The 25,099-nt window shown below is 38.7% G+C and overlaps 1 protein-coding gene across 1 annotated transcript in view; it reads left to right on the plus strand.

The window, feature by feature from the left end:
* The first annotated feature begins 3,071 nt into the window (after positions 1-3,071).
* The window catches only part of LOC105311214 (zinc finger protein 169), a 42,431-nt gene continuing 20,403 nt past the window's right edge, over positions 3,072-25,099 (plus strand). Inside the window, 2 exon segments of the mRNA XM_023526984.1 lie at positions 3,072-3,839; positions 12,662-12,749. Coding sequence (XP_023382752.1) covers positions 12,717-12,749 — 33 coding nt within the window. The 5' untranslated portion in view covers positions 3,072-3,839; positions 12,662-12,716.

Below are 25,099 nucleotides of genomic sequence, written 5' to 3' on the forward strand. Positions count from 1 at the left end.
CATCATACTACATCTCTGATTTCTCTTTTTATATTTATTTTGTGAACTAGCATAATGTCCCCCAAATAACTATTTTCTCGAGCATTCCAAACTGATTTGAAATCATCTTTCTCACTTTCCTTACTTTTCTTTCTCCCCCACTTTCTCCCTCCTACTTACTTTGACTTTCCCTTTGGTTCTGTTTAGCTGACTTTTATCATTGTCACATTGATTATTATAGTTTTATTTTAAAATGCTAGTAATAAAGCAAATTGAGCTTTATTATTTATCACCATTTTCTTGATTAATATCACCAATATAGTCATCCAGATAAGTAATAGAATTACTTTGTGGTACTGAAAATATGCAAATGCTGTTTTTAATTGTGTTATATTAAATTCACAGCTAATTTTATGGGAGACCTTCAATTTAGGTTTAAAATTTTATTTATATAAGAATATGTATAATTCTGCACATGCAATTCGTGTAAAAATGAAAGTAACTTTTAAGATTTCTGAAACAAATTTGACATATTTCTTTCCCAATTTTAATATAAAAATTATCTCAATCAAGCTTTGGTCCTAATTTTGTTCCACTATTAAGGCAAACCCCTTTTGAGTATAGTAAGTCTTCACTTAACGTCGTGGATATATTCTTGGAAACTGCAACTTTAAGCAAAATGACACATAATGAAACCAATTTTACTATAGACTAATTAATATAAACAAGAGTTAAGTTCCTACGACATATTTCTGGTCACAAAAACATCAAGTTTCTAAATAAAGACCTAAAACACTTCTAATATTAAACATTGTAATAAATGTGAGCAATACATATATTTAAGAATGATTAATAAACACAAGTAAGAAAATTATTTTCCACCCCACTTATTCCAGTTCAGGGCCGAGGGCAGCTGGAGCCTATCCTGGCAGCTCAGAGTGCAAGGCAGGAAACAACCCTGGACAGGATGCCCTTCCATTGCAGGGTGTGCTTACACACACTCAAACTGTGACAAATTAGACACACCAATGAACCAAACATGCACATCTTTGGTATGTGGGAGGAAACTGGAATACTTGGAAAAAACCCACACAGACATGGGGAGAACGTGCAAACCACACAGTTGCCTGTGACTGATAATCAATTTTTTTCTCAACAGCATTAAAATGAAACGATGTTAAATGAAACATTATTTGAGGACCTGGTGTACTTTACTCCACACTGTGAAATATGAAGATTGCCACTCTGGTGGGAACGAGCACTAACCCTGGCCCTGTGTGAGCTCACAGTGTTTCCCTCTAATCCTTTTTAGTGTTTTTGTCCTGGGGGTTGCACATGCACTTGTTGGTTGGTATTCAACTGATACTTAAGGAGGACCCTTCTCTTGGGTTCCCTTTTTTGTCCTGGGACCTGAAATTTCTCTCCATGGGGCAGTTCAAAGGCTCACCTGGTTCCTTACCCATCACTCTGGGTTCACTGCTCTTCACTGGCTTCTGTCCAATGGCTTCAAACCTGTTCTTTCACATATCTTTTCCTTTTTAAATTATTTTTAGAAAAGAGGCTAAATCTGGTTCCTGTTACTTCATTTTAGGCAGAAGCAAATAGGAAGTAACTTGAAAACTTCTGTCAAATTCCTAGAAGTGTGTCTTTTTATAACGATTTTGATATATCAGTTTCTGAACTTTCTATTCTGTTTCATCTAATCGATGATTGTTATATTAATGTCATTTTGTAGCTTTAAATGTCTTCACGTTTAGTTTTTCCTAATTTTTTCTTATATTAAAAAAAAGCTTCAGAATCTTCTCTTTAACAAAGAAAAATTCCAGTACCTGTTGCATTTTTTAGAAGTTCATTCATTACATGCTGTTATTTAAATGTAAAAACACGAGGATGAATTTGCAGGATAGAGGACAAATACACATCCAGGTAACTAACATCTCTTCATTTAAAAAAAAATAAAAATTACAAGGACTCTATATTAAGTTCAATAAGAACGATTTTAGTGCTCACCTGAACCACCATGTAACCCCAGGGCAGTTTGATTTTACTTGCTTGATTTTCCACAATTTCTCCCAGAGCCCAAGTGACTAATTCTGACACGTGAGCGCGGGCTCCAATGGAATCGAGGGGTTGATTTACAGACGCCCTCACTGAACGACCAAGTCCAGTAGGGCTCTCTGGGAAGGCGACATGCGCCCTGGAGCGTTATGGGAGTATAGTCCATCTCGCTGCAGTCTGGGTAGTGTGCGCCGGCTCTCGGGGACATTGTGGTTATTGCAGACCCCACTCCAGGAACACTGTGTGTAGCGTAATCCCGGACTACAGGGTAATGTGCCTAACTTAATCTCGTGCCCTCGGAGCATTTCGAGTAGCGCGGGACCGCGCCACGGGGCATCGCGGGCATTGTAGTCCCGCCCCGGGGCGTTGTGGGTAGTGTGACACCCCCGCTCCGCGCCAGCTCCGCCTCATAGTGGGAATGGGAACGCTGTTGGTAGAGTAGTCTGCGCTCCGGGGCATTGTGGGCATTGTAGTTCCTCCCAGAGGCACTGTGGGTAGCGCTCTACCACGCCCCCGGGGGTAGGTTGGCGTGTGGTAACGGTCCTTCCGCACTTGTGGTGAGCGAGTCTGCGTTGGCAGCCGGCGCCCAGGAAAGGAGGGTCGGGAAAACCGGGATAGAGAGGGCGGGAGAAGTCTCGCTTTGACCGCGGGTTCCTTGAGTTTGATTTTCCGGGCGCGGTCGGGGGCTGGGTGCCCAACGTCCTGGCCTGGAGAGGCCGGGAATAGTTAGGGTGATTTGGGGGACACCGGCACCCCTGGCTCAGAGCAGACATCCCCACAGCTGTGGGCGTGCGGCTCCGGCTTACGTCCTGAGGGTTCATGGGGGCGCGCGGCTGGATAATGCCCACCGTGGTGGTTGGAGGCGCTCCTTGGCCCCGAGGATTCGGGTTTTGGGGGAAGCATTGTTCTGCGGCAGACACCTAGACTTATTTGGGTGAAGGAGGTGGAGGATGACTGGGGCCGAGCGACCCGGGTCAGCGAACTTCGAGCCCCTGGCAAGTTCGAAAGGCTGACGGAGTCTGCCATCCTGGATTGCTTGGGACATCCTTGTGGCCAGACAGCTCCCTCCGGCGTCGGGACTTTCTTGAGCATGGGGTGAAGTGAAGTGGAGCTCACGGGGCAGAGAACTTTCCCCAGCCCCATGGGGCTGCTAGTTGACCCCCTGAATTACTGGGGATTGGGGGGGGGCGTGTAAGACATCCACACTTAAATTCTTATTTTTAACTTTTCATTACGAAAACATTACAATCATACCCAGAAGTAGCCATGAGGTTCCATGGATTCATCACTCAGATTCACCATTTAGCAATGAGAACCTGTCATTTTCGCCCAAATCAGCAATCCCGAGTGTGCTGCTCTTTGAGCACTGTCTCTCCCCAGGGGCCTATGCCGGGCCTGAAGTCAGAGTTCAAATACAGGTCTAACCCTTTCTCATGAAGTTGTCTTCAGTGTGGAAAGAGGTAAAACTTGTTTGGCGCATGCTAAGTGCTCAGTAACGTTAATTTGTGTTTTTACTAAACGCATAGGCACATGAAAGATGATGTCATGCTGGCTTGATCTAAAACCCTGACTCTGCCCCTCTGGCCGTCTTTCCCTTCCTGGTTCTAATACTTTGGTGAAGAGGACCCCAGCTACGGGATTGGGGGTTTCCACCCTACCAGCTGGGCTGGAAGAGAATCCTGAGACCAGAGCTGCTTTTTATGCCCAGGTCTTCCTTGGAGCATCCCGTGCACCCCCCGGATCCAGAGGGGCTGCCTGTTAGGGAAGGGAGAACTCCTAAGGGCCTGGCAGCCCTATCTCAGGTGGGCAGCACTTCCCTATATTCCTGTGGTGTCTTTGCTCATAATGGAGAGGGTACATTGCTTTTCTTGGCCTTGATATCTTGGGTGTAATATGCTCTCTGGGCTCAGAGCTGCAGGTGGTTTACCCTGAAGCCAGGCCTGTTCTTGAAGAGTCACAGCCTTCCGACCTCATTCAGAGGCTTCCCAACATCTACAGGGAACTCCCTCTCAGACATTCACCCAACAGTATTCTCAGGTCCTTGGAGTGCTGGCAAAACAAAGGTGAGGAGAAGTGTTTTGAGAGCTGTAGTCCTATGTTGCTGGCTGTATGCTTTCTGTTCACTGCCATAGTTTATTTCCTCAGCTATCTTGTACATTAAGTAGTAAAATTCTCATTTTATAGAGAGGGAAATGATGTAGTACCTTTTGTCTTGGAGCTAGTTGTTCTTTAGCTTTCAAAGTTTGAATGGAAATTCAAAAGGAGGTGCTCTATTTTTCAAGTTCATGTCATATACTTAATGCTAATAAAAATAAAACATTTGTTCACTCTCTCCTGATCCTTGGTCTCATTCTCTAATGACATTAACTTCTGTTGATGACATTAATGACACCAATAGAAGGCAGGAATCAGACCACCTAGTCTTTGCAGTTTTTTCCTCACTTCCTTAAGATTTTTTCTTTTTTCCTTATTTTGGGGTGTGAAGGGAGATAAGTCATTAAGTTTAAAATTATGAAAATTTTACAAATACAGCCAAAAGTAGTGAGAATACTGTAAGAGCTCCTAGGTGCCCCTCACTTAGTTTCAGCAGTTGTCAACATTCTGCTCTTTTAGTTCTCGCTGCTGAAGTATTTTGCAGCAAATCCCAGATAACATCTTACCTATAAATACTTGTTTGCATCTCTTTTGAATAAGGACTTTAAAGAAAACAACTTTTAAATCACATGTTACACCCAACAAAATTAACTAAAATTCCTTAATGTCATCTAAATGCCTTGCTACAGTTCCCAATTTATAAGGATTGACATACATAATTTGTGCTTTGATCTGAGTGGAATTAAATAAGAAATCAGTAACAATAAGTTATCTAGAAAAATCTCAAATATCTGGAAATGAAATTGAGACTGAGTAAAGAAATACTGGATTTATCGAATGCAGACAACTCTCTTGATGATTTTCATTATAAAGGGGAGCAGAGAGATGAGATAATAACTGAAGAAAGAAATCATGACCCTCCTCTGGTCAAATTCTCAAATTCTCTAAATGCTTTGCTACAGTTCAAATCTAGCTCTCAACAACCCAACTAAGGGGTGTGTGCAGGACCATAGTGGAAATCTGCCTTCTCTATCCCCATTCGCTTTTCTACTCACCCGGTCTGGCCCTGCTGATCTTTTTTAATGGCAGGATTCTGCCTCTTGGCACAGTCTGCACGATCTCAGAGTTCTTCTGGCCTCCTTGTGTTTTCCAGATTGTCCACTAATGTTATGAATTGTTAAGTCTTGTCAATTCTTCCTCCTCTTTTCCTTTCTCCTCACCTTTATGTTTGCTCAGCTTATTGTCTTTCCCCTGTTCTAGTTCATCTTTCTGTTTTAAAAGGGTCCTCTATTGCGGATTTTGAAGTCGGACTCCGAGGCTCTGTTGGTATGACTCTATCCTTGGGCATTTGCCTTCAATCTGTGTCCCTCCTCTTTTCTCATCTGTAAAACAAGGCTAATAGCAGTGTTAGGGTTGTGAGGTGGAAACGTGATCCTACTTTGGAAGTGGTGAGGGTGCTTGGCACATAGTGCTCAGGAAGAGTGTATCTATTCTGAACTGCCCCCCACCCCAACCAGGCTTTCCAGAATCATCCTTCACCCTTCAGCTGGACTCTTGTTTATAGCCACATGGGACTCTATTCCAGTCCATGCAGTTTTATTCCCTCGTGCTTTTATGCTTCACACATTCACCTTTGTTAACCAACTAGCTCAGATATTTCACCAGGGCAAAGATTTCTGAGTATTCTCTGGCAGAATTACTCCCACTGTCCCTTTCAGTCCTAGAGGATGTATACATGAGGACTCTAAGGCTCTCATGGTGCATCCAACCGTCAAGCTGCCTTGCTGGTGTTGAGATGGTTCTTTCAGGGACCTCGTCTGGCTCTTGACTCCTCCTGGGTAATTGCTTGGCACCCAGCTGCGAAGATAGGAGAGGTTATCCTTTCTGCCTGGAAAGAGATGTTTGTTGGGGGAGTGATGGGAACTCGAGTGGGCAAGGGGGTTGGACTGTTACTGGGGAGGGCCATGAGTGCCAAGATAATAGGTGTGGATCTCGTTCTGTGGTCAGTGAGACCCACTGCAGGGTTTTGACCAGAAGAGAGTCATGATTTCTTCCTTCAGTTATCTCATCTCTCTGCTCCCCTTTATAATGAAAATCATCAAGAGAGTTGTCTACATTCGATAAATCCAGTATTTCTTCACCCAGTCTCAATTACATTTCCAGATATTTGGGATTTTTCTAGATAACTTATTTTTACTGATTTAATTCCACTCAGATCGAAGAACAAATTATGTATAATGTCAATCCTTGTAAGTTGGGAGTTATTTCACAGCATATATAGTGTCTTGGTGAATCAGATGTTGCTTAAAGCTGATGAGATCAGATATCCTTTCCTTGTTCCTGATTTCAGGGAATTCATTTACTGTTTTATCATTAAGTATGGCATTAGCTCTAGGTGTTTTTCTGCAGATGCTTATGGATTAAGTTGAGGACATTTCTATTAGTTTGCTGAGATTTTTTAATCATGCATAACCTTTGAATTTTGTCATATGTTTTTTTCTGCAACTGTTGAGGTGATATTTTTCCTTTATTCTGTTAATGAAAATAATTACATTGATTGTTTTCCAATTGTTAAACTAACATTGCATTTTTTAGATAAATTTCACATGTTCATGATATGTTATCCTTATAATATATTGCTCGTTTCGACTTGCTGATGTTTTTAAAGGATTTTTTCATGAGGATATTGGTCTGTGATTTTACTTCTTGTAATATCTTTTTCAGATTTTGATATTTGGGTTATGCTGGCTTCATAAAGTGAATTGGGAAGTATTCCCTTCTCTTCCTACTTAAATGTTTTATGAATTAATCAGTGATCCTGGACTTTTCTGATAAAGTTTTAAATTATGATTTTTATATCTTTAGCAGACGTAGAGATATTCCAAATTTCTATTTTAGTTTTGATAACAAGGAATTTGTCCATTTCATCTAACTTTTTAGAACTTTGAGCCAATGGTTTTATTTTTTTTAATAGGCATCCCTTTTAATGCCTGCATAATTTGTAATGTTTCCTATTTCAATCCTGATACTGATCATTTGACTTTTATTTAATCACTCTTTCTATGGATTTAGCAATTTTTATTATAGATTTGATCCTCTTTTACTATTTTTTGTGGGAAATATAACATATTTACCCTCTTAACAATTTTTATATGTACAGTACAGTATTGTTAACTGTATCCACATTGTTGTACAACACATCTCTAGAACATTTTCATCTTGCATGAGTGAAACTTTACCTATTGATCAAGAACTTCCTTTTTCCTCTTCCTTCCAGCCCCTGGTAACCACCATTCTACTTCCTTTTCTATTAACTTAGATACCTCATATAAGTGGAATAATGCCATGTTTCTTTTTGTGATTGGCATATTTCACTTAGCATAATGTCCTCAAGGTTCATCCATATTGTAGCAAAAGACAGCATTTTCTTTCTAAAGGCTGAATAATATTCCTTTTTTTTGTATTTACCACTTTTTCTTTATCTGTTCATCTGTCAATAGATAATTAGATTGCTTTCACATCTTGGCTGATATGGTTCTGCAAATATATCTTCAAGATAGTGTTTTCAATTCCTTTGGAGATACATCCAGAAGTGGAATTGATGGATCATCTGATAGTTCATATGATAATTCTATTGTTAATTTTTCGAGGAACCTTCCTACTGTTTTCCATAGTGGCTGCACCATTTTACAATCCTGGCAATAGTACATTAGAGTTTCAGTGTCTCCACATCCTTGCCAAAACTTGACATTTTTTGCTTTTTCAATAATGGCCATTCTAACAGGTGGAAGTGGTATCTCATTGTATTTTGATTTGCATTTCCCTGATAATTTGTGATGTTTAGCATCTTCATGTGCTATCGACTATTTGTATCTCTTTGGAGAAATAGTTATTCAAGTCCTTTGCCTATTTTTAATCAGGGATTTTTTTTTTTTTTTTTGTTAATGAGTTGTAGGAATTCTTTATATGTTCTGGATATTAACCCCTTGTCTGGTATATGGTTTGCATCTATTTTCTCTCATTCTGTAGGTTGCTTTTACACTCTGTTGATTGATTGTTTCTTTTGCTGCACAGAAGTTTTTAATGTAGCCTCATTTGTCTATTTTTGCTTTTGTTGCTCGTGTTTTTGGTGTTATTGCCCATTCCAATGTCATGAAGATTTTCCTCTGATTCTTTTTTACAATTTCAAGCCTGGGACTTAGCAATTTTAATATTTGCAAATAATCAACCTTTGCTTAATTTCTTTATAGTTTTTTTTCCTCTTTATTTTCTAGCTTCTTAAGGTGCTAGGTGATTTTATAAATTAATTTTGTAAACTAAAACTTTTCTTTTTTTGGTGCATTGAAAGCTATAATTTTCCCTTAAAGAAAAACTAGAACTGTGGTATTGGTTTGCTAGAACTGCCATAACAAAGCACCGTAGACTGGTGGCTTAAATAGCAGTTTATTTTCTTACAATTCTGGAGGCTGTAAAAGATCAAGGTGTTGGCAGTTTTGTCTTCTTCTGAGGTTTTTCTTTGGCTTGTAGATGGCCTTCTCCCTGTGTTTACGTGGTCTCTCTGGAACTGTCTGTATTCAAATTTTTTATAAGGATATCAGTTATATTGGATTAAGGCCCACTCTAATAATGTCATTTTAACTTAATTACTTCTTTAAAGAACCTGTCTCCAAATGAAGTCACAGTCTAAGGTACTGGGGGTTAGGACTTTAGCATATGAATTTGATAGGAAACATAGTACAGCCCATAACAGATCCGTATCGCAAATTTGGTTAGTCGTGATATGTTTTTTAATTAAGTTTATTGGGGTAGCATTGGTTAATACAATTATATAATTTTCAAGTGTACATTATAATTTGACATTTGTATATTCTATTGTGTGTTTATCACCCAAAGTCCAGTTTCCTTCAGCTACCATATATTTGATCCCCTTTACCCACTTCCCCCTCCCCCTAATCCCCCTTCATTTGACCTCCTTTACTGCATCTACCTCCGCGCTCCTCCCCACTCCCCACCCTCTGATAATCACTAGTCTGCAGTCCATGTCCGTGAGTCTCTGTTTGTTTGTCCTGTTTATTTGTTGCTTTTAGGTTTATATCCCACATATAAGTGATATCATGCGATTTTCAACTTTTTCTGTCTGGCTTATTTCGCTTAGCATGATTATCTCGAGGTCCATCCATGTTGTCACAAATGGCAGTATTTCGTCTCTTCTTATGGCTGAGTAATATTCCATTGTATACATGTACCACAGCTTCTTTATCCAATTATCTATCGTAGGACACTTCAGTTGCTTCCATGTCCTGGCCACTGTGAATAATGCTAGAGAACATACAAATGGCCAACAGATATTTGAAAAGATGCTCAATATCGCTAGCTATTAGGGAAATGCAAATCAAAACTACAATGAGATACCATCTCACGCCTGTTAGAATAGCTATAATCAACAAAACAAGTAATAACAAATGTCGGAGAGGATATGAAGGAAAAGGAACCCTCATACACTGCTGGTGGGACTGCAAATGGGTACAGCCACTATAGGAAACAGTATAGAGGTTCCTCAGAAAACCAAGAATCAATCTACCATATGATCCAGCAATCCCTCTACTGGATATTTACCCCCAAAACTTGAAAACCCATATCCTAAAAGATATTTGCATTATTCACTGTGATATGTTTTGATATGTTGATTTTATTAGAATCATTTTATTATAATCATTAAGTTCGAAACACTTCTTTATGTCCTTTGGAATATTTGCTTTCATCCGTATCCCTTTTAGACTAGTGTTGCTTAATTTCTAAATATGGAGGTCTTTGTAGATATCTTACTGTTATTTATTTTTACTTCAGTTCCATCTTGGGCAAAGAACATACTCTTTTTAAATTTTAGTCCTTTGAAATTGATGATTGGTTTTACATACCTCAGAATTTCATTTACCTTGGTAAACATTCTGTGTGCACCTTCTGCATTTGGCTTTAAAGTTGTATAAATGTAGATTGGATCAATACTGCCTGATAGTGTTTTCAAATCTGTTTTCTTACTGATTTACTGTCAACTTATTTTTTTACTTACTGAGAGGCATAGTAAGTTTTCTTACCTATGATTATGATTCTGTTTCTCTTTTTCACTTACTTTTTTCCTATGTATTTATACCTATGTATTTTTTCCCAGTCTATGGCTTGACTTATTTTCTTACCAGTATCTTTTGCAGAACAGTTTTTAGCTTAACAGAATCTAGCTTAACCAATTTTTTTCTTTCATGGATTGTGTTTTTGGTGTTACATCTGAGAAGACATTGCCAAGCCCAAGGTTACCTATATCTTCTCTCATGTTACCTTCTAGGAATTTTATAGTTTCACATTTTGCCTTTGGTTCTATGATCCATTTGATAATTTTTGTGAAAGGTGTAAGATCTATGTCCAGATTTTTTTTTGTTTTGCATGTGGATGTCCAGTTGTTTCAGTATTACCATTCATTGAAAAGATAATCCTTTCTCCGTTGAATTTCCTTTGCTCCTTTGTCAAAGATCAGTTGACTCTATTTGTGTGGGTCTGTTGCTGTGCTCTCTGTTTGTTTGGGTTTTTTTTGCCAATACCACACTCTTAATTACCGTGGCCTTATAGTCAGTTGTGGAATCCAGTTGTGTCAGTCTTCGACTGTTTGTCTTTAGTATTGTGTTGGCCTTTCCATATAAACTTTAGAACCATTTGAGGATATCTTCAAAGTAACTTGCTGAGATTTTGATGGAGATTGCGTTGAGTGTATAGATCAAGTTGGGAAGAACTGATATCTTAATACTGAGTCTCCATATCCATCAAATGGACTATCTCTCCATTTACTTAGATCTTTGGTTTCTTTCAGCAGAGTTTTATACTTTTCCTCATATAGATCTGATTCAAATTTTTAAAAGGTTTATACCTAAGTATTTCACTTTCCTGGGAGCTCATATGACTATTGTAATGGTTTTAATTTCAAATTCTGTTTGTTCATGGCTGGTATGTAAGAAAGCAATTTATTTTTGTATATGAACCTTGTATCCTGCAGCCTCGATATAATGACTTGTTAGTTCCAGAAATTTCTTGTTGATTCTTTGGGATTTTCTACATAGGCAATCAAGTCATATGCAGACAAAGACAGTTTTATCTCTTCTTTCCCTATCCATATGCCTTTTATTTCCTTTGTTTTCTTACAGTAGCTAGCAATTCTAGTATGATATGGAATAGGAGTGGTGAAAGGGGACAGCCTTGCCTGTTTTTGATCTTAGGAGGACAGCATCTACCTCCTAACTTGGAGCAAGCTGATTTAATCTCACCATTAAATATGATGTTAATTGTAGACTTTGCATTTTTTATTTAAGCATAGTCAAAATTATTTGCAGAGAGTGTCGCCATAGCCCATTCTTAACCTAAGCCTAATAAAATTAGTATTATTCTTTAATGCTATCTAATTTCTAGTCAGTGTTCAGATTTCTCTGATTGCCTCAAAAATATCTAAACAAGGTCCACACATTGCATTTAATGGATATCTCTTTGTCTCCTTTTATTCCACAAGAGTGTACGTATGTGTGCTCTCTTTCTTTCCCTCTCTTCCACCTCCTCCTCCCCCTCCTCCTTCCCCTTCTCCTTCCTCTTTCTCTCTCTCTCCCCTCTTCTTTATGCTTTTAACTTGTTGAAAAATTTTAAGAAAATTACAAATATGTCAGTTCGACTCTCAGTACTTCAATTACTTAATAATGACTTGTTTTTCTCTACATTCAGAATATCATGATCACATCTAACAATATTCACAATAATTCTCTAATATCATTTAATACCCAGTTCATATTGAATTCTCCTTTATAGTCCCCCAAATGTTCATCTGTGCAAACAAGGCCTATAGATGACATTCGAAGAATGGTTTATTTCTTAAGTAGCTTTGAATTAAGGAAAAGTTCCCCTCTTGAAGTTTTTTGGTTTTGTTTTTTTTTAATAAAATTGATTTGTTGAGTACCTGGTTCATTGGCTGATTGCCCATTCTTAAATTTCAAGTCACATTTCACATCTTGGGAATCAAATTTTGGATATATAAGTAGAAGGGATCATGAAACCAAGTTATATAAGGCTTCCAACGTGCTTCAGGTCCCCCTCAAAATCTACATTCTGTGTAGTGCTTTCCATTTTGAATTTCCCGGGTCTTATCCTTTGGCCTCAGGGCAGATGTAGATAGGGAGCTTCTGTTTTCACTATGATAGGTCACTTTATTTCTCAGTGTGAGTGCTCACCTCTGGCCACTCTGAGGTCCTTTTCCTTTTAATAGTGTCCACACAGTGACAATCTCACCCCACTGCTGGGGGCTTCATTTCCCAACCCGACATTGAGGCCGAGCCTGCGGCTGGCCCAGCTCTGAGGTTCTTCTTTATAGGACACTGGTTAAAAATAAGCTTCTCTGTGCTCTCTGCAACCTGCCTTTCATAGCTCCCCTTACTCCTCCTGAACTAGGAGGCTGGATGGAAGGGTACTCTTCCCAAGCACACCCTCACTTCTCTTTCCCCAGCTCTGCCTCTGCAACTTGACTGTTCTCTAGAAAGAGCACTCAGCAGACCAGGAATATGACCCCAGGGCTCCTGACAACCAGGGACCAGGTAAGTCCTGAAATTTCTTTCTAGTTCTTGCAGGATGGACCCATCATGTTTTTCTTGCTGGTACTAAGCCATATCTAGCCCTTATCTTGGAGGTGTGGCCCATCTTACCTGGAGCCTTTTCTCAGACACCTCTGCTTCACTCATGACTTAAGCATTTACCAAGTAGTAAATTGTGATCAGCATAGTCAAAATATAAATTTAGCACATTCCTGCATATGTGCCCAGCAATTCCCAGGGCCTAACAAATTGAAGGAAGGCTTTTGAGGAAGGAGTTGACCAAGCTGCCCCTGGTGGATTTAGCAAGTTGAAGAGCTAAGGGAAGGCATTCCTGTGGGAATGGGACAGGAAACTTAGTGCATCTCAGAGACTGAGTGACTGGCAGGCTGTCCTTCACCATATGGGAAATTTGGAGCAGCCAGTGGCCTTTGGTCACATCAGTTTTCTCTTTGTAGAGGTGAGGGTGTTACTTGCTATTGCTTGTGACTCATGGCTGGATTAATTGGGCCGGCCCCATGCTTTTATTTCAATGAGTTTTCCACACTTAAAAATTGGAAGATTACATCTAAAGGTCTGGATTGCCAACTTCTCTGAGAATAGATTATTCCCCACTGTCCTTAATCCACACTGTTGGCGGATGACAAGTAGCTGGAGCCAACTAGTGTCTCCACAGTCTAGTCATATTCCTTGCTCCTCTTCACCCCAAGTCCAAGGCACCTGCTTCATTCACTCATTACTTGCCTGGCCCATGAAGGCTTTGCCTTCACCCGCTTTGAGCCTGGTTGGAGACAGTTCAGCCTGACTCCTGAAAGCCAGGCGGAGGAGTGTGGACTTGAACTTGGAGCAAGCTGAGCTTTGAAGTATTTTGAAAAGGAATTTGCCATATTGAAATCAAGGATTTGGAAGTAATAGTAATTGAGTGAATATATGTCCTAAAGGAATGATTTTCTAATCCCTAAGACTAGGCAGTATGGGAATTTTCATAATCGAATGGAGTTAACATTTACTGACCACCTAAACAGATACTGGATGGACCACTTTTGTGCTGACTATGTTAATTATGCAAAATAGTGTCAATTGTGCTAATTCAGTTTTGTATTGCCTATCCTATAAGTATGTCAAATGTAGATTTGTTTTGTAAGGAGATCTGAACTTGATCTTAATACTGTATTCATGTGGTGGATATTTGCCTGTTTCTGTATTAATTAAAAATGATTGGTTTTGATGTTATCAGCCATCGTTGAGAGCTGTGTGTTCCTCAAACCTTTTATACCTTTGAGAGAAAACAGTGCATGTAATTCAGAATATTTCCTAAGGTAACAGGGAAAGCTTTTCTTTTGTATGTTTCACTTTATCGTTTATGATGTTAATAGAGAAGCCAAAATGGAACACCAAACCAGTTTACTTTTCCTATTCCACCATTTCCTGTGGGATCCCCACACATCCTGAACTTCATCCTATGACCAATGTCTCTCACATACATGTTTTTTTTCCCTTTGATTCATTTCCTCATGAAAAATTGATGCCAGGGCATGAGATTCTGAGTGGCTGTTTTTTTAAGATGAAATTTCTATACCTGGATGACTGTGAGGCACTCACAACACACTTGTTTCATAAAGAGACCACAATCTTAACTTATTTTCAAAGAATAAAAGAACAAATAGATCTGTTTTGTTGTTTGTTAATTGAGGCATAAAAATAAGATATTTTAGGGTTATTTAAATTGCATTTCCAGATATTGTGTTATGTATCATATCTGAATTATATAAACTATTCTGACCTATACATACGATATGACACTTAGGCATTTCTACTAAGGGCTTTTGCCTGGAGGAAAAATTAGAATACTGTATTCGTACCAGTAGTCCTTTCATGTCAATCTCAAGTTTTTCTAGCATGCACCTCCACACTCTTCTGGCCTCTACCCACCACACAGTTCCAAAGCCACTTCTACAGTTTTAGATATCTGTATTAGTCTGCTAGGACTGTCATAACAAAATACCAGACTAGTAGCTTAAACAACAGAAATTTATTTTTCATAGTTCTAGAGACTGGAAATCTAAGCTCAAGGTGCCAGTTGATTTCCTGGTGAGGGCTCTTTTCCTGGCTTGCAGATGATTGTCTTCTCACTGTATGTTCAAAGGAGACATGGCAGAGACAGAGTGAGTGAGCCCTGGTCTCTTCCTCTTCTTATAAGGTACCAGACTATTGTATTAGGGCCCCACCTTTATGACCTCCTTTAAGCTTACTTCTTTGGAGGCCATATCTCCAGATACAGACACAGTGTGGGTTAAGGCTTTGACATGAATTTTGGGAGTACATGATTCAGCCCATAGAACCCCACAAATGTCATGAATTTGGAAAAGTCTATAGTCGAAATTCACAACTTAACAAGCATCAGAGTATCTACAAGTGAAAATTCATAAGGGTACAGAGAATCCTATAAATACGATGAATGTGAAACTCTTGATTTGTTTCATGTCAGAGAATTGATAAAGGGAAAAGGTCATAGATAGAGTGAAATACAGGAAGTTTCCATGTACTAAGCCCACATGGAGCCTGACTCTACATCAGAGTATTGACACCAGGAAGTATAAGGAACATGGGGGAGATTCTGATGATACTTAGTGAATGTATGGAGGATGGCGAGAGCCCTGAGAATAGTCTGTTTCTAATCTGTTGAAAGTGTTATTTTTGGTCATCTACTAGGATATGGAAAGTGCCCTTAAAAACACATCTTGAAAGTGACTTAAAAACTTTTTGTCGATGTGAGATTTACATAATATAAAATTAACCATTTTACAACGTACAATTCAGTTGCATTTTGTATGTTCACAATGTTGTACAATTATCGCCTCTGTCTAGTTCAAGCATTTTTTAATTAAACAATCACTCCCCATTTGCTCCCCTCCCCAGATACTGACAGCCACTATCCTGCTTTGTGTCTCTCTGGATATTTCATATTAGCGGGATCATACAATTAAAAAAAAATAATTCTGCAACATCAAAAATGGCAGAGTAAGGGAAATTCATGGCTCTGTACTCTTCCACAAGCAGTTAATGAGCTGCCAAAAACTGTCAAAATTAATTTTTGTAGAACTTTGGAATCTAGTCAAAACTGGAAGATTTGGTGAAGAAAGAAGCTCCTACTTTGTGACAGGAGTGTACGGTGGCATTTTAAACTGCCTACCTACCAACTGTCTATGAGGAAGCCCAAGCGCAAAGACTTTAAATCAACTATCTTAAATATGCACAAAGAGCTAAAGGAAACCATGGACATGGAATTAAAAGAGCTAGGTCGACAATGTTTGAAGCAGTAGAGACTAACAAACAATAAAGAGAAATTATAAAAAGGAACCATATAGAAATCCTGGAGCTGCAGAGTACAGTAACTGAAGTGAAATGTGTTATAGGAGTTCAACAGCATATTTAAGCAGGCAAAATAAAGAGCCAGTGAATTTAAAAATACTTCAGTTGAGATTATCCATTCTGAAGAACAAAATGAAAAAATAATAACAAAAATGAAGAGTTTAAGAGACCTGTGAGACACCACCAAGTGTACTTACATACACATAATGGGAATTGCAGAGGGAAAGGAGAGGAAGAAAATTTCTGAAAACAATATCCAGAAACTCCCCAAATTTGATAAAAGACATAAATCTATATATCCAAGACACTCAATAAACTCCAAGTAGAATGAATTTAAAAAGATTTACACCAAGACATATTATTGTGAAATTGTCAAAACCTAAAGACAGAATTTTGAAAGCAGCACATGAGAAGTTATTTGTTACCTACAAGGAATCCTCAATAAGATTAATTAGCTGATTTCTCATCAGAAATCATAGAGGCCACCAGTCCGTGGAATGACATATTTAAGTCTCAGAAGAAAAATGACAACAAAATTTCATATCTGGCAAATTATCCTTCAAGAATGAAGGAGAAATTAAGATGCTTCCAGATAAATAAAACTTGACAGAGCTCATGAACAGTAGATCTGCTCTACAAAAAATGCTTGAGGCCAAAATGAAAAGACTCTAGACAGTAACTCTAAACTATAAGAAAGAAAACTGTAGAAAGTAAAGGTAAATTTGTAGGAAAATATTAAAGCAAGTATTATTGTATTTTTGTATGGTTCATAACTTTTGCTTTTTCTATATGGTTTAAGACAAACAAAAAATTATAAATCTGTGTTAATAGGCATACATGTATAAGGATGTAATCTGTGACAATTACAAAATAAGGGGAGAGGGATAGAAAAGTATAGGAGCAGAGTGTTTGTAACTAAATTGGTAGATTTTTACAAATTTAATGTTAATCGTAATCTGCAAAGTAACCACTAAGAAAATACTAAAAAATATACGGAAAAGGAAAGAAGGGAACAGAAATGTTACACTAAAGACTGAAAATGAAGAAAACATCTTGAGAGCAGCTCCCCCCGCCCCCCCCCAAAAAAATCAAACACATTTCTTAAAGGGGAAAACTATTAAAATGGTGGTGGATTTCTCATCAGAAACTACAGAGGTTAGATGGAAGGAGTGCGATGTTTTTCAGGGGCTGAAAGAAAAAAATTGTTAACCCTGAATCTTTTACCAAATGAAAATATCTTTCAAGAATGAAGGGGAAATCAGGACATTCTCAGATGAAGAAAAACTGAGAATTTCTTTCCAGGAGAATGAGTAAAGGCAATTTTATAAACAAAAAGGAAACAATAAAAGAAGGAATCTTGGAACATCTATGCAGTAAAGAGTTAACATTGCAAACTTAAGACTGCTATCCTTAGAGTCCTACTTGCTAGATTATCCTTTGGCCGTCACCAGAATCTTGCATTTCAGAAGGTTGGCACCATTACCAGAACTGATATTAATGGCTCACTGTGCCTAAAACTACGTAGACTGTGGTTTATTTTGTCCGCCTGCTTTCCTTCTAGGATCTTGAATTTTGGTATGTGCTAGACAAAAAGTGCCTGTGTAACCAGCCCCCAATTCAAAAAGTGGGGTACTGAGCCTCTTATGAGCCTCAATGTTAGAAAACATTTAACACATGTTGTCACAAGTCATTGCTGGAGGAATTAAGTGGGTCATATGTGACTCCACTGGGAGAGGATTATTATAAGCTTATTCTTGGTTTCCTCCAGACTTTGCTTCTCATACCATTTCCTTTTATTGGTTTTGCCTTGAATCCTTTTGTTGTAATTATAGCCATGCATACAAGTATATGATGAGTCTTATGATTCCTCCTAGTGAATATCAAACCTGAGGGTGGTCTTGGGGACTTGTGACATGAACAGGATGAAAACAAAGTAAGGAAAAGTATGGGTAATTACAATAGGCACTCTTCCTACACATGAATTTTCTAAACTAATTTTGATGGTTGAAGCAAAAATTATTACATGGTCTGATATAATTCTAGAGGAAGTACTTAAGAAAATTCTATTTTCAACAAGAAGGGCAAGATGTATTGAGAGGCAAGATTTCTATACTTCATTCAAATTGGTAAAATGACAACACCACTAGACTGATAAGTTATGTATACATAATGTAGCACCTAGAACATCCACTTAAAAAGTTATACAAAGACATTCATTAAAAAACACTACAGATAAATCAAAATAGAATTCTAAAAAAAAAAAAGTTCAAGTAACCCACAGGAAGTCAATAATAAGAAAACTGAGAAAAAGAATAACTGATATTAGAATAGTCTAAATACACCAACTAAAAGACTGGCATAGTGAATTTTTAAAAACCCTATATATCATCTAAATGAAACTTTGGATACAGTCAGAGTAGGCAGATTAAAAGGCTAAAAAACAAAAAGATGCATCATGCAAACATTAATCAAATTAAAGCAAGAGTGGCTATATTAATATCAGGTTAGGCAGACTTCAAAGCAAAGAGAGTTACCAGACAGGATGATAAATGGGTCAGTTCACCTGGAAGACATGGTGATCTTCAATATGTATAGCATCAAATGACAGCTTCAAAATATGAGAACAGAAAATTTAAAGAAATAGACACATCAACAATTGGAGACTTGAACACCCTTCTCTCAATGATAGAATAGACCTAAAATCAGTAAGAACTCATCAACGCCAACAACCAACAGAATCTAATCAACATATGTGTAATCTAAGATTCTGCCTCAAGAATCTAGAAAAACAAGAGCAAAATAAACTCAGAAGAAACAAATGGAAGGAAATAATAGTGATAAAGGCAGAAATCAATGAAATTAAAAGTAAAAATAGAGAAAGTGAAATAAAGAGCTTCTTTGAAAACAATAAAACCAACGAACCACTAGCAAGACTAAGAGTAAACACAAATTACCAGTATCAGGAATGAAACAAGGAATGTTCCTACATACTCTGTATCCATCAAAAGAATATCTACCCATAAATTTGAAAACTCAGATAAAATGCACCTATTTCTTGAAAAACACCAACTACCTTAACTCGCCCAATATAGAATGGATACTTTGAACAGCCCTATAACTATTAAAGAAGTCCAATTTGTAATTTTTAAACTCCCACAGAAGAAATCTATAGGCCCAGGTGATTTTACTAAGGAATTCTGCCAAATGCTTAAAGAAGGCAACACCAGTACTACATGATTTCTTCCATAAAAGAGAGAGTTGGGGCACATTTTCTAGTTCACTTTATGGAGCAGGTATTATACTGAAAACAAAACCAGACAAGGACAATAGAAAAATCTAAAACTAGAGATCAACATCTCTCACGAATGTAGACCAAAAAAAAATTTAATTAATAGCAAATTGAATTGAACAATATATAAAAATAACTATACACCATTGCCAAGTACCATTTACTCCAGGGGTGCAAGACTGGTTCCATATTTGAAACTCAATTAATGTAATCCACCATATTAACAGCCTAAAGAAAAAAAAAAACATCATTATATCAGTTGCAGTAAATGCATTTGACAGAATTCAGCAACCATTTGTGGGGGAAAAAATTAGGACAGTAGGAACAGAGGACAACTCTACATGATTAGGGACGTCTACAAAAAACTATAATCTTTTTTATTAACACATATAACAAAATTTACTATTTTGACCATTTTTAAAATGCATATCAGGTCCTTGAATAACATGATTTCCTTCAGTGTCATTTTGTTATAATAATGAGACACTGTAAGAACTCTTTTTTATAATTTTTTGATTTTTCAATTATAGTTGGCATACAATATCATATTTCAGGGGTACAACATAATGATTAGACATTTATATAAATTATGAAGTGGTCATTCTGATAAATCTAGTACCCATATGAGACATAGTTATTACAATATTATTGACTGTATTCCTTATGCTATACTTTATCAGCAGCCCTCAGCCATTTGGCACCAGGGACCAGTGCTCCTCTGAGAATCTAATGCCTGATGATCTGAGGTGGAGCTGAGGCAGCGATATGAGTCCTAGGGAGTGGCTATAAATACAGATGAAGCTCCACTTGCTTGCTTGCCACTCATCTACTGCTGTGTGGCCCAGTTTCTAACAGGCCATGGACCAGTACTGGTCTGTGGCCCAGGGGTTGGGGACCCCAACTTTATATCCCACTATTTTGTTAACTACCAATTTATACTTCTTAAACCCCCTCTACCACCCACCCTTCCCTCCCAACCCCGCTTCCATCTGGCAACCCTCAAAATGTTCTCTGTATCTATGAATTTGTTTCTGTTTTGTTTATTTTGTTCCTTAGATTCCACATGTAAGTGAAATCAAATAGCATTTTTCTTTCTCTGCCTGACTTACTTCACTTAGCACAATACCCTCTAAGTCCATCCATGCAGATGGCAATATTTCATTCATTTTTTTTTTGTGGCTGAGTAATAGTCCATTGTATATCAGTACCTCCTCTTCTTTATCCATTCATCCACTGATGGACACCCATGTGACCTCCATATCTTGGTTAAATAATGCTGCAATAGACGTATAGATGCACGTCTTTTTTTTTTCAAGTACTGTTTTGGGTTTCTTAGGATAAATACTCTGAAGTGGGATTACTGGATCCTTCTGTGTCTCTTTTTGTAGACTCTATTTTAAAGTCATTTTTCATTAAATATCTTATTCCATCTCTTTTAGTCTGTGTGTGTCTTTTCAGCTGAAGCGAGTCTCTTGTAGGCAACATATGTAAGGGTCTTGGTTTCTTATCCATTCAGCCACCCTATCTTTGGATTGGAGCATTTAATCCTTTTTCATTTAAAGTAATTGTTGATATGTAGTTATTGCTATTTATTATTCATATTATTGATATAGATTTTTTTCTTTTTAAAGAAGACCCTCCAACATTTCCTGTGAAACTGGCTTGGTGGTGGAGAACTTTAGCTTTTTCTTCTCTGGGAAGCTCTTTATCTGTCCTTTGATTCTAAATGATAGCTTTGCTGGGTAAAATAATCTTAGTTGTAGGTCCTTCCTTTTCATCACTTTGAATATTTCATGCCAATCCCTTCTGGCCTCCAAAGTTTCTGTTGAGAAAACAGCTGACTCTGTGGTGCTCCCTTGTAGATAACTAACTGCTTTTCTCTTGCTGTTCTTAAGAGTCTCTCTTTGTCTTTAATTTTTGGCATTTTAATTATGATGTGTCCGCGAGTGGGCCTCCTTGGGTTCGCCTTGTTTGGGACTCTGCACTTCCTGGGCTTCTATGTCTATTTCCTTCACCAGGTTAGGGAAGTTTTCTATCATTGTTTCTTGCAATAGGTTTTTAATTCCTTGCTCTCTCTCTTCTCCTCCTGGTACCCATATGATGCAAATGTTGGTATGCTTGATGCTGTTCCAGAGGCCCCTTAAACTATCCTCATTTTTTTTATTGTTTTTTCTTGTTGCTGTTCTGATTCAGTGTTTTCTGCTACCTTATCTTCTAAATCACTGGTTCGATCTTCTGTATCATCTAATCTATTGTTGATTCCCCCTAATGTATTTTTCATTTCAGTTATTGTGTTCATTTCTGACTGGTTCTTTTTTATGGTTTTGATCTCTATTTTTATGTTTTCTATCTTTATGTTAAAGTTCATACTGAGTTCCTCTACACTTCCCCTAAGTTCACTGAGCATCTTTATAACCAGTATTTCGAACTGAGTTCTTTCTCTGTAGCTTTGTTCTCTTCTTTCACTTGAGACTTTTTTTTGTCTCCCCATTTTGGTTGCCTCCCTGTGTTTGTTTCTATGTATTAGGTAGAGTTGCTTGGCTTCCTGGTTTGTAGAGTAGCCTTATGTAATAGGTGTCCCGTGGGGCCCAGTGGCACAGTCTCTCGTCACCTGAGTGAGGTACCCAATGTGTGTCTCTTGTGTGAGTTGTATATGCCCTCCTGGTGTGGTTGATCCTTAGTTGCTGTTTGCACTTCTGTGGGAGAGACTGACCCATGGGCTGATTGGTTGTGTGGATTGGCCAGTGAGGGGCTGACCCTAGAGAGCAGGATTCACTTTAGCAGGGCTCTGGTACCTACCTAGTCTTCTCTTTGGGTGTGTCCTCCTCAGATGCAGTCCTGGGTGGTGCTCCAGCTCTGGCTTAGGACTAAGCCGGCCACTAGGTGTGCCAGGCCAAGGCCTTCTGGGAGGTGCTCAGCTGCAGGCCAAGTTCAGCCTGTGCACGGCCTGAGGCTACCTGGCAGAAATCTCCAGATAATCCACAGATGGCTGCCATGCGTGCTGGGCTTAGAGGTACCGCAAGAGGCCAAGCCAGTAACCAAGGCTGGCTGCCATAAGTGCCAGGCTTGGGGCTGCTCAGCAGGAGGTCAGGGGCATGCTGAAGCCAGATACTGTTTGTTTAGATTTTGTGAACTTTTGAGAGATTTTGGGAAATCTGCAGCATGAGCCAAGACAGGCCATTTGTATGGGAAAAACAAACAAACAAACAAAAACACTGGAGGTGGCTTGTTGCTGTTTTTTGCAAGTTGGGTGAGGCAGGGTGACTAGTATTAGCCAGGTTGATGGAGCTCAGGTATGGTGGCTGCTAGTCTCTACATGCCAGGAGTGGGGAAGGTTCAGACTCTGCCAGCACCTCTGGGAGAAAGCCGGCCCTCTAGCCTTTGCACCGAAGCCAAAAATCCAGTTCCTGTATGTCCCCAGCACTCAAGTACTTGCTCCAGTGCTAGAACTCAGAGCGAGTGACTCTGTCCTCATGTAAGCCCTTTAACCCATTTCCTGTTTAGAAAAAAAACGTGTAGCTTGCTATCAGCTTTTATTTAAATTTACATAAACATACTTTTTGAAGCTGAAGCAAATCTGACTGCTTCTCAATGTGGAAACAAAATATAAAAACTGTTCTTGGAGTTATTTCTAAACAGAACTTGTCTCTAATCCTAATGTAACAGAAATTTATGCATAAATCAGATTCATCAAATGAATCTTTGACTAACAACTGTTTGAGAACAATGTTTTAACATCAGGTGTAAGAATGCTGCGTTTTCTAGGATTTGACATTCTCAGTGATCAAGAATTACTATATTTTGCAGATGAAAATACCACTACTGAAAACAGAATGCTATAAATAGAATGATGTCATTTGTTTCCAAAGACTATCGCTATACTAGAGTGATGGGGAAATAATAATAAAAGCGAGATATTTTGTGGCAAACTTTGGGGGTAAGGTTAGGACTGTAATTTGTGAATTACCTCAGGATAAACACTGCAGCCGCAAGCGCCGCCAGTAGGTATTCTCAGGGCAAACGGGGAATGATTTGAGGAACATTTGCAACTCTGCAGCCCACTATTTCACTCAGCCACAATCACCACTGGTTTTCATAGCCACAGGTTGTGGGAATTTCTCTTCCTGGCACTGGAACCCTGGGCTGGGGAGCCTAGTGTGGAACTGGGACCCCTCACTTTTCCAGGGGGACCTCAGCAGCCAAGATATCCCTCCCAGTGCTCAAATGCCACACATGGGTGTGGGACCAGCTCGTTTTCTGCTTCTGCCCCTTCTACCAGTCTCGAGGTGACTTCTTTTGTATGTTCCCAGTTGTAGGACTTCTGTTCCTCCAGACCTCAGGCAACTCCCAGTGATGGTTCTGTAATTTAGTTATAATGTTATAGAACTTAGCTCTAGTTCATATCAATTAGCTATAATAAAATTGGTTTCATTATACATCATTTTGCTTAAAGTCATAGACCCTGTGGACATTTATAAGTGAGGACTTACTGTACAGTTCAGTGGTATTTTAAGTGTATTCACAGTGTTGTACATTCTCCATTATCATTCTCCATTTCCAGAACTTTTTCATCTTCCTAAACTGAAACTCTATTCATTAATAGTAACTCCCCATTCCTCATTGTCCCCTTCTTCTAGTAACTTATATTTAACTTTATGTCTCTATGAATTTGCTGATTCTAGGTACTTGCTATAAGTGGAATCAAACTATTTGTTCTTTGTAAATGGCTTATTTCACTTAGTGTGATATTTTAAAGAGTAATCTATGATCCAGCATGTATCAGAATTTCCTTTTTAAGACTGAATAATATACACTTGTATGTGTATACACACACACTTACTGTGTTTTCTTTATTTTTTGATAGACATTTTTGTTTCCACCTTTTTGCTATTGTGAATAATACTGTTATGGACATTGGTATAACATATCTGTTTGAGTCCTTGCTTTTAGTTCTTTGCTTAACTTTTAGAGGAACTGTTGAACTCTTCCATAGAAACCATGCCATTTTATTTTTCTCATTAGCAATGAACAAAGATTCCAGTCTCTTCACACCCTGCAAAACTTGTTTTTTCTGGTTTTTTGTTTGTTTGTTTGTTTGTTTGTTTTCGTAATACCTAAAGTCTAGCTCAACAGAGTTCCGATAACTAAGGACATACAAAAGAAGCCATGTTGAGACCAGTAGGAGGGTCAGAGACACAAAGGGGCCAGTCACACACACACACGTGTGGTGGTTAAAAATCAAGAGGGATATCTTGGCTGCAGAAGTCCCCTGTGAATAGCCAGGGGTTCCATCCTCACAGCAGGCTTCCCAGCCCAAGGTTCCAGTGCCAGGGAAAGAAATCCCCATAACTCATGGCTGTGAAAACCAGCAGAGAGTATGGCTGCATGAGATGGAGGGCTCCTGGAGTCCCACGCATTCCTCCTAAAGGTCTTATGCATGGACTTACTTGCTGATGGACTTACTTGCTCTGAGCTCCACCACTGGGGCAGCAGCTAGAAAGTTGTTAGGGACATGTGGGGAGGAGCTGAATTGTCTAGCTTCAGGGAGAGGGCTGAAGGGGCAATTTTCTCCCAGAAAGAAGTGCTGGCAGTAGCCATTGTTCCTTTGTTGAGCCCTCCCACCACTCAGGCATGTACTGTATTTGAATCTTCATCAGCCTAGCTAACATCAGTTTTATCTCACCCTGGTGATTCC

The sequence above is a fragment of the Pteropus vampyrus genome, unplaced genomic scaffold, assembly GCF_000151845.1.
Source record: "Pteropus vampyrus isolate Shadow unplaced genomic scaffold, Pvam_2.0 Scaffold1000002048, whole genome shotgun sequence".
Taxonomy (NCBI): domain Eukaryota; kingdom Metazoa; phylum Chordata; class Mammalia; order Chiroptera; family Pteropodidae; genus Pteropus; species Pteropus vampyrus.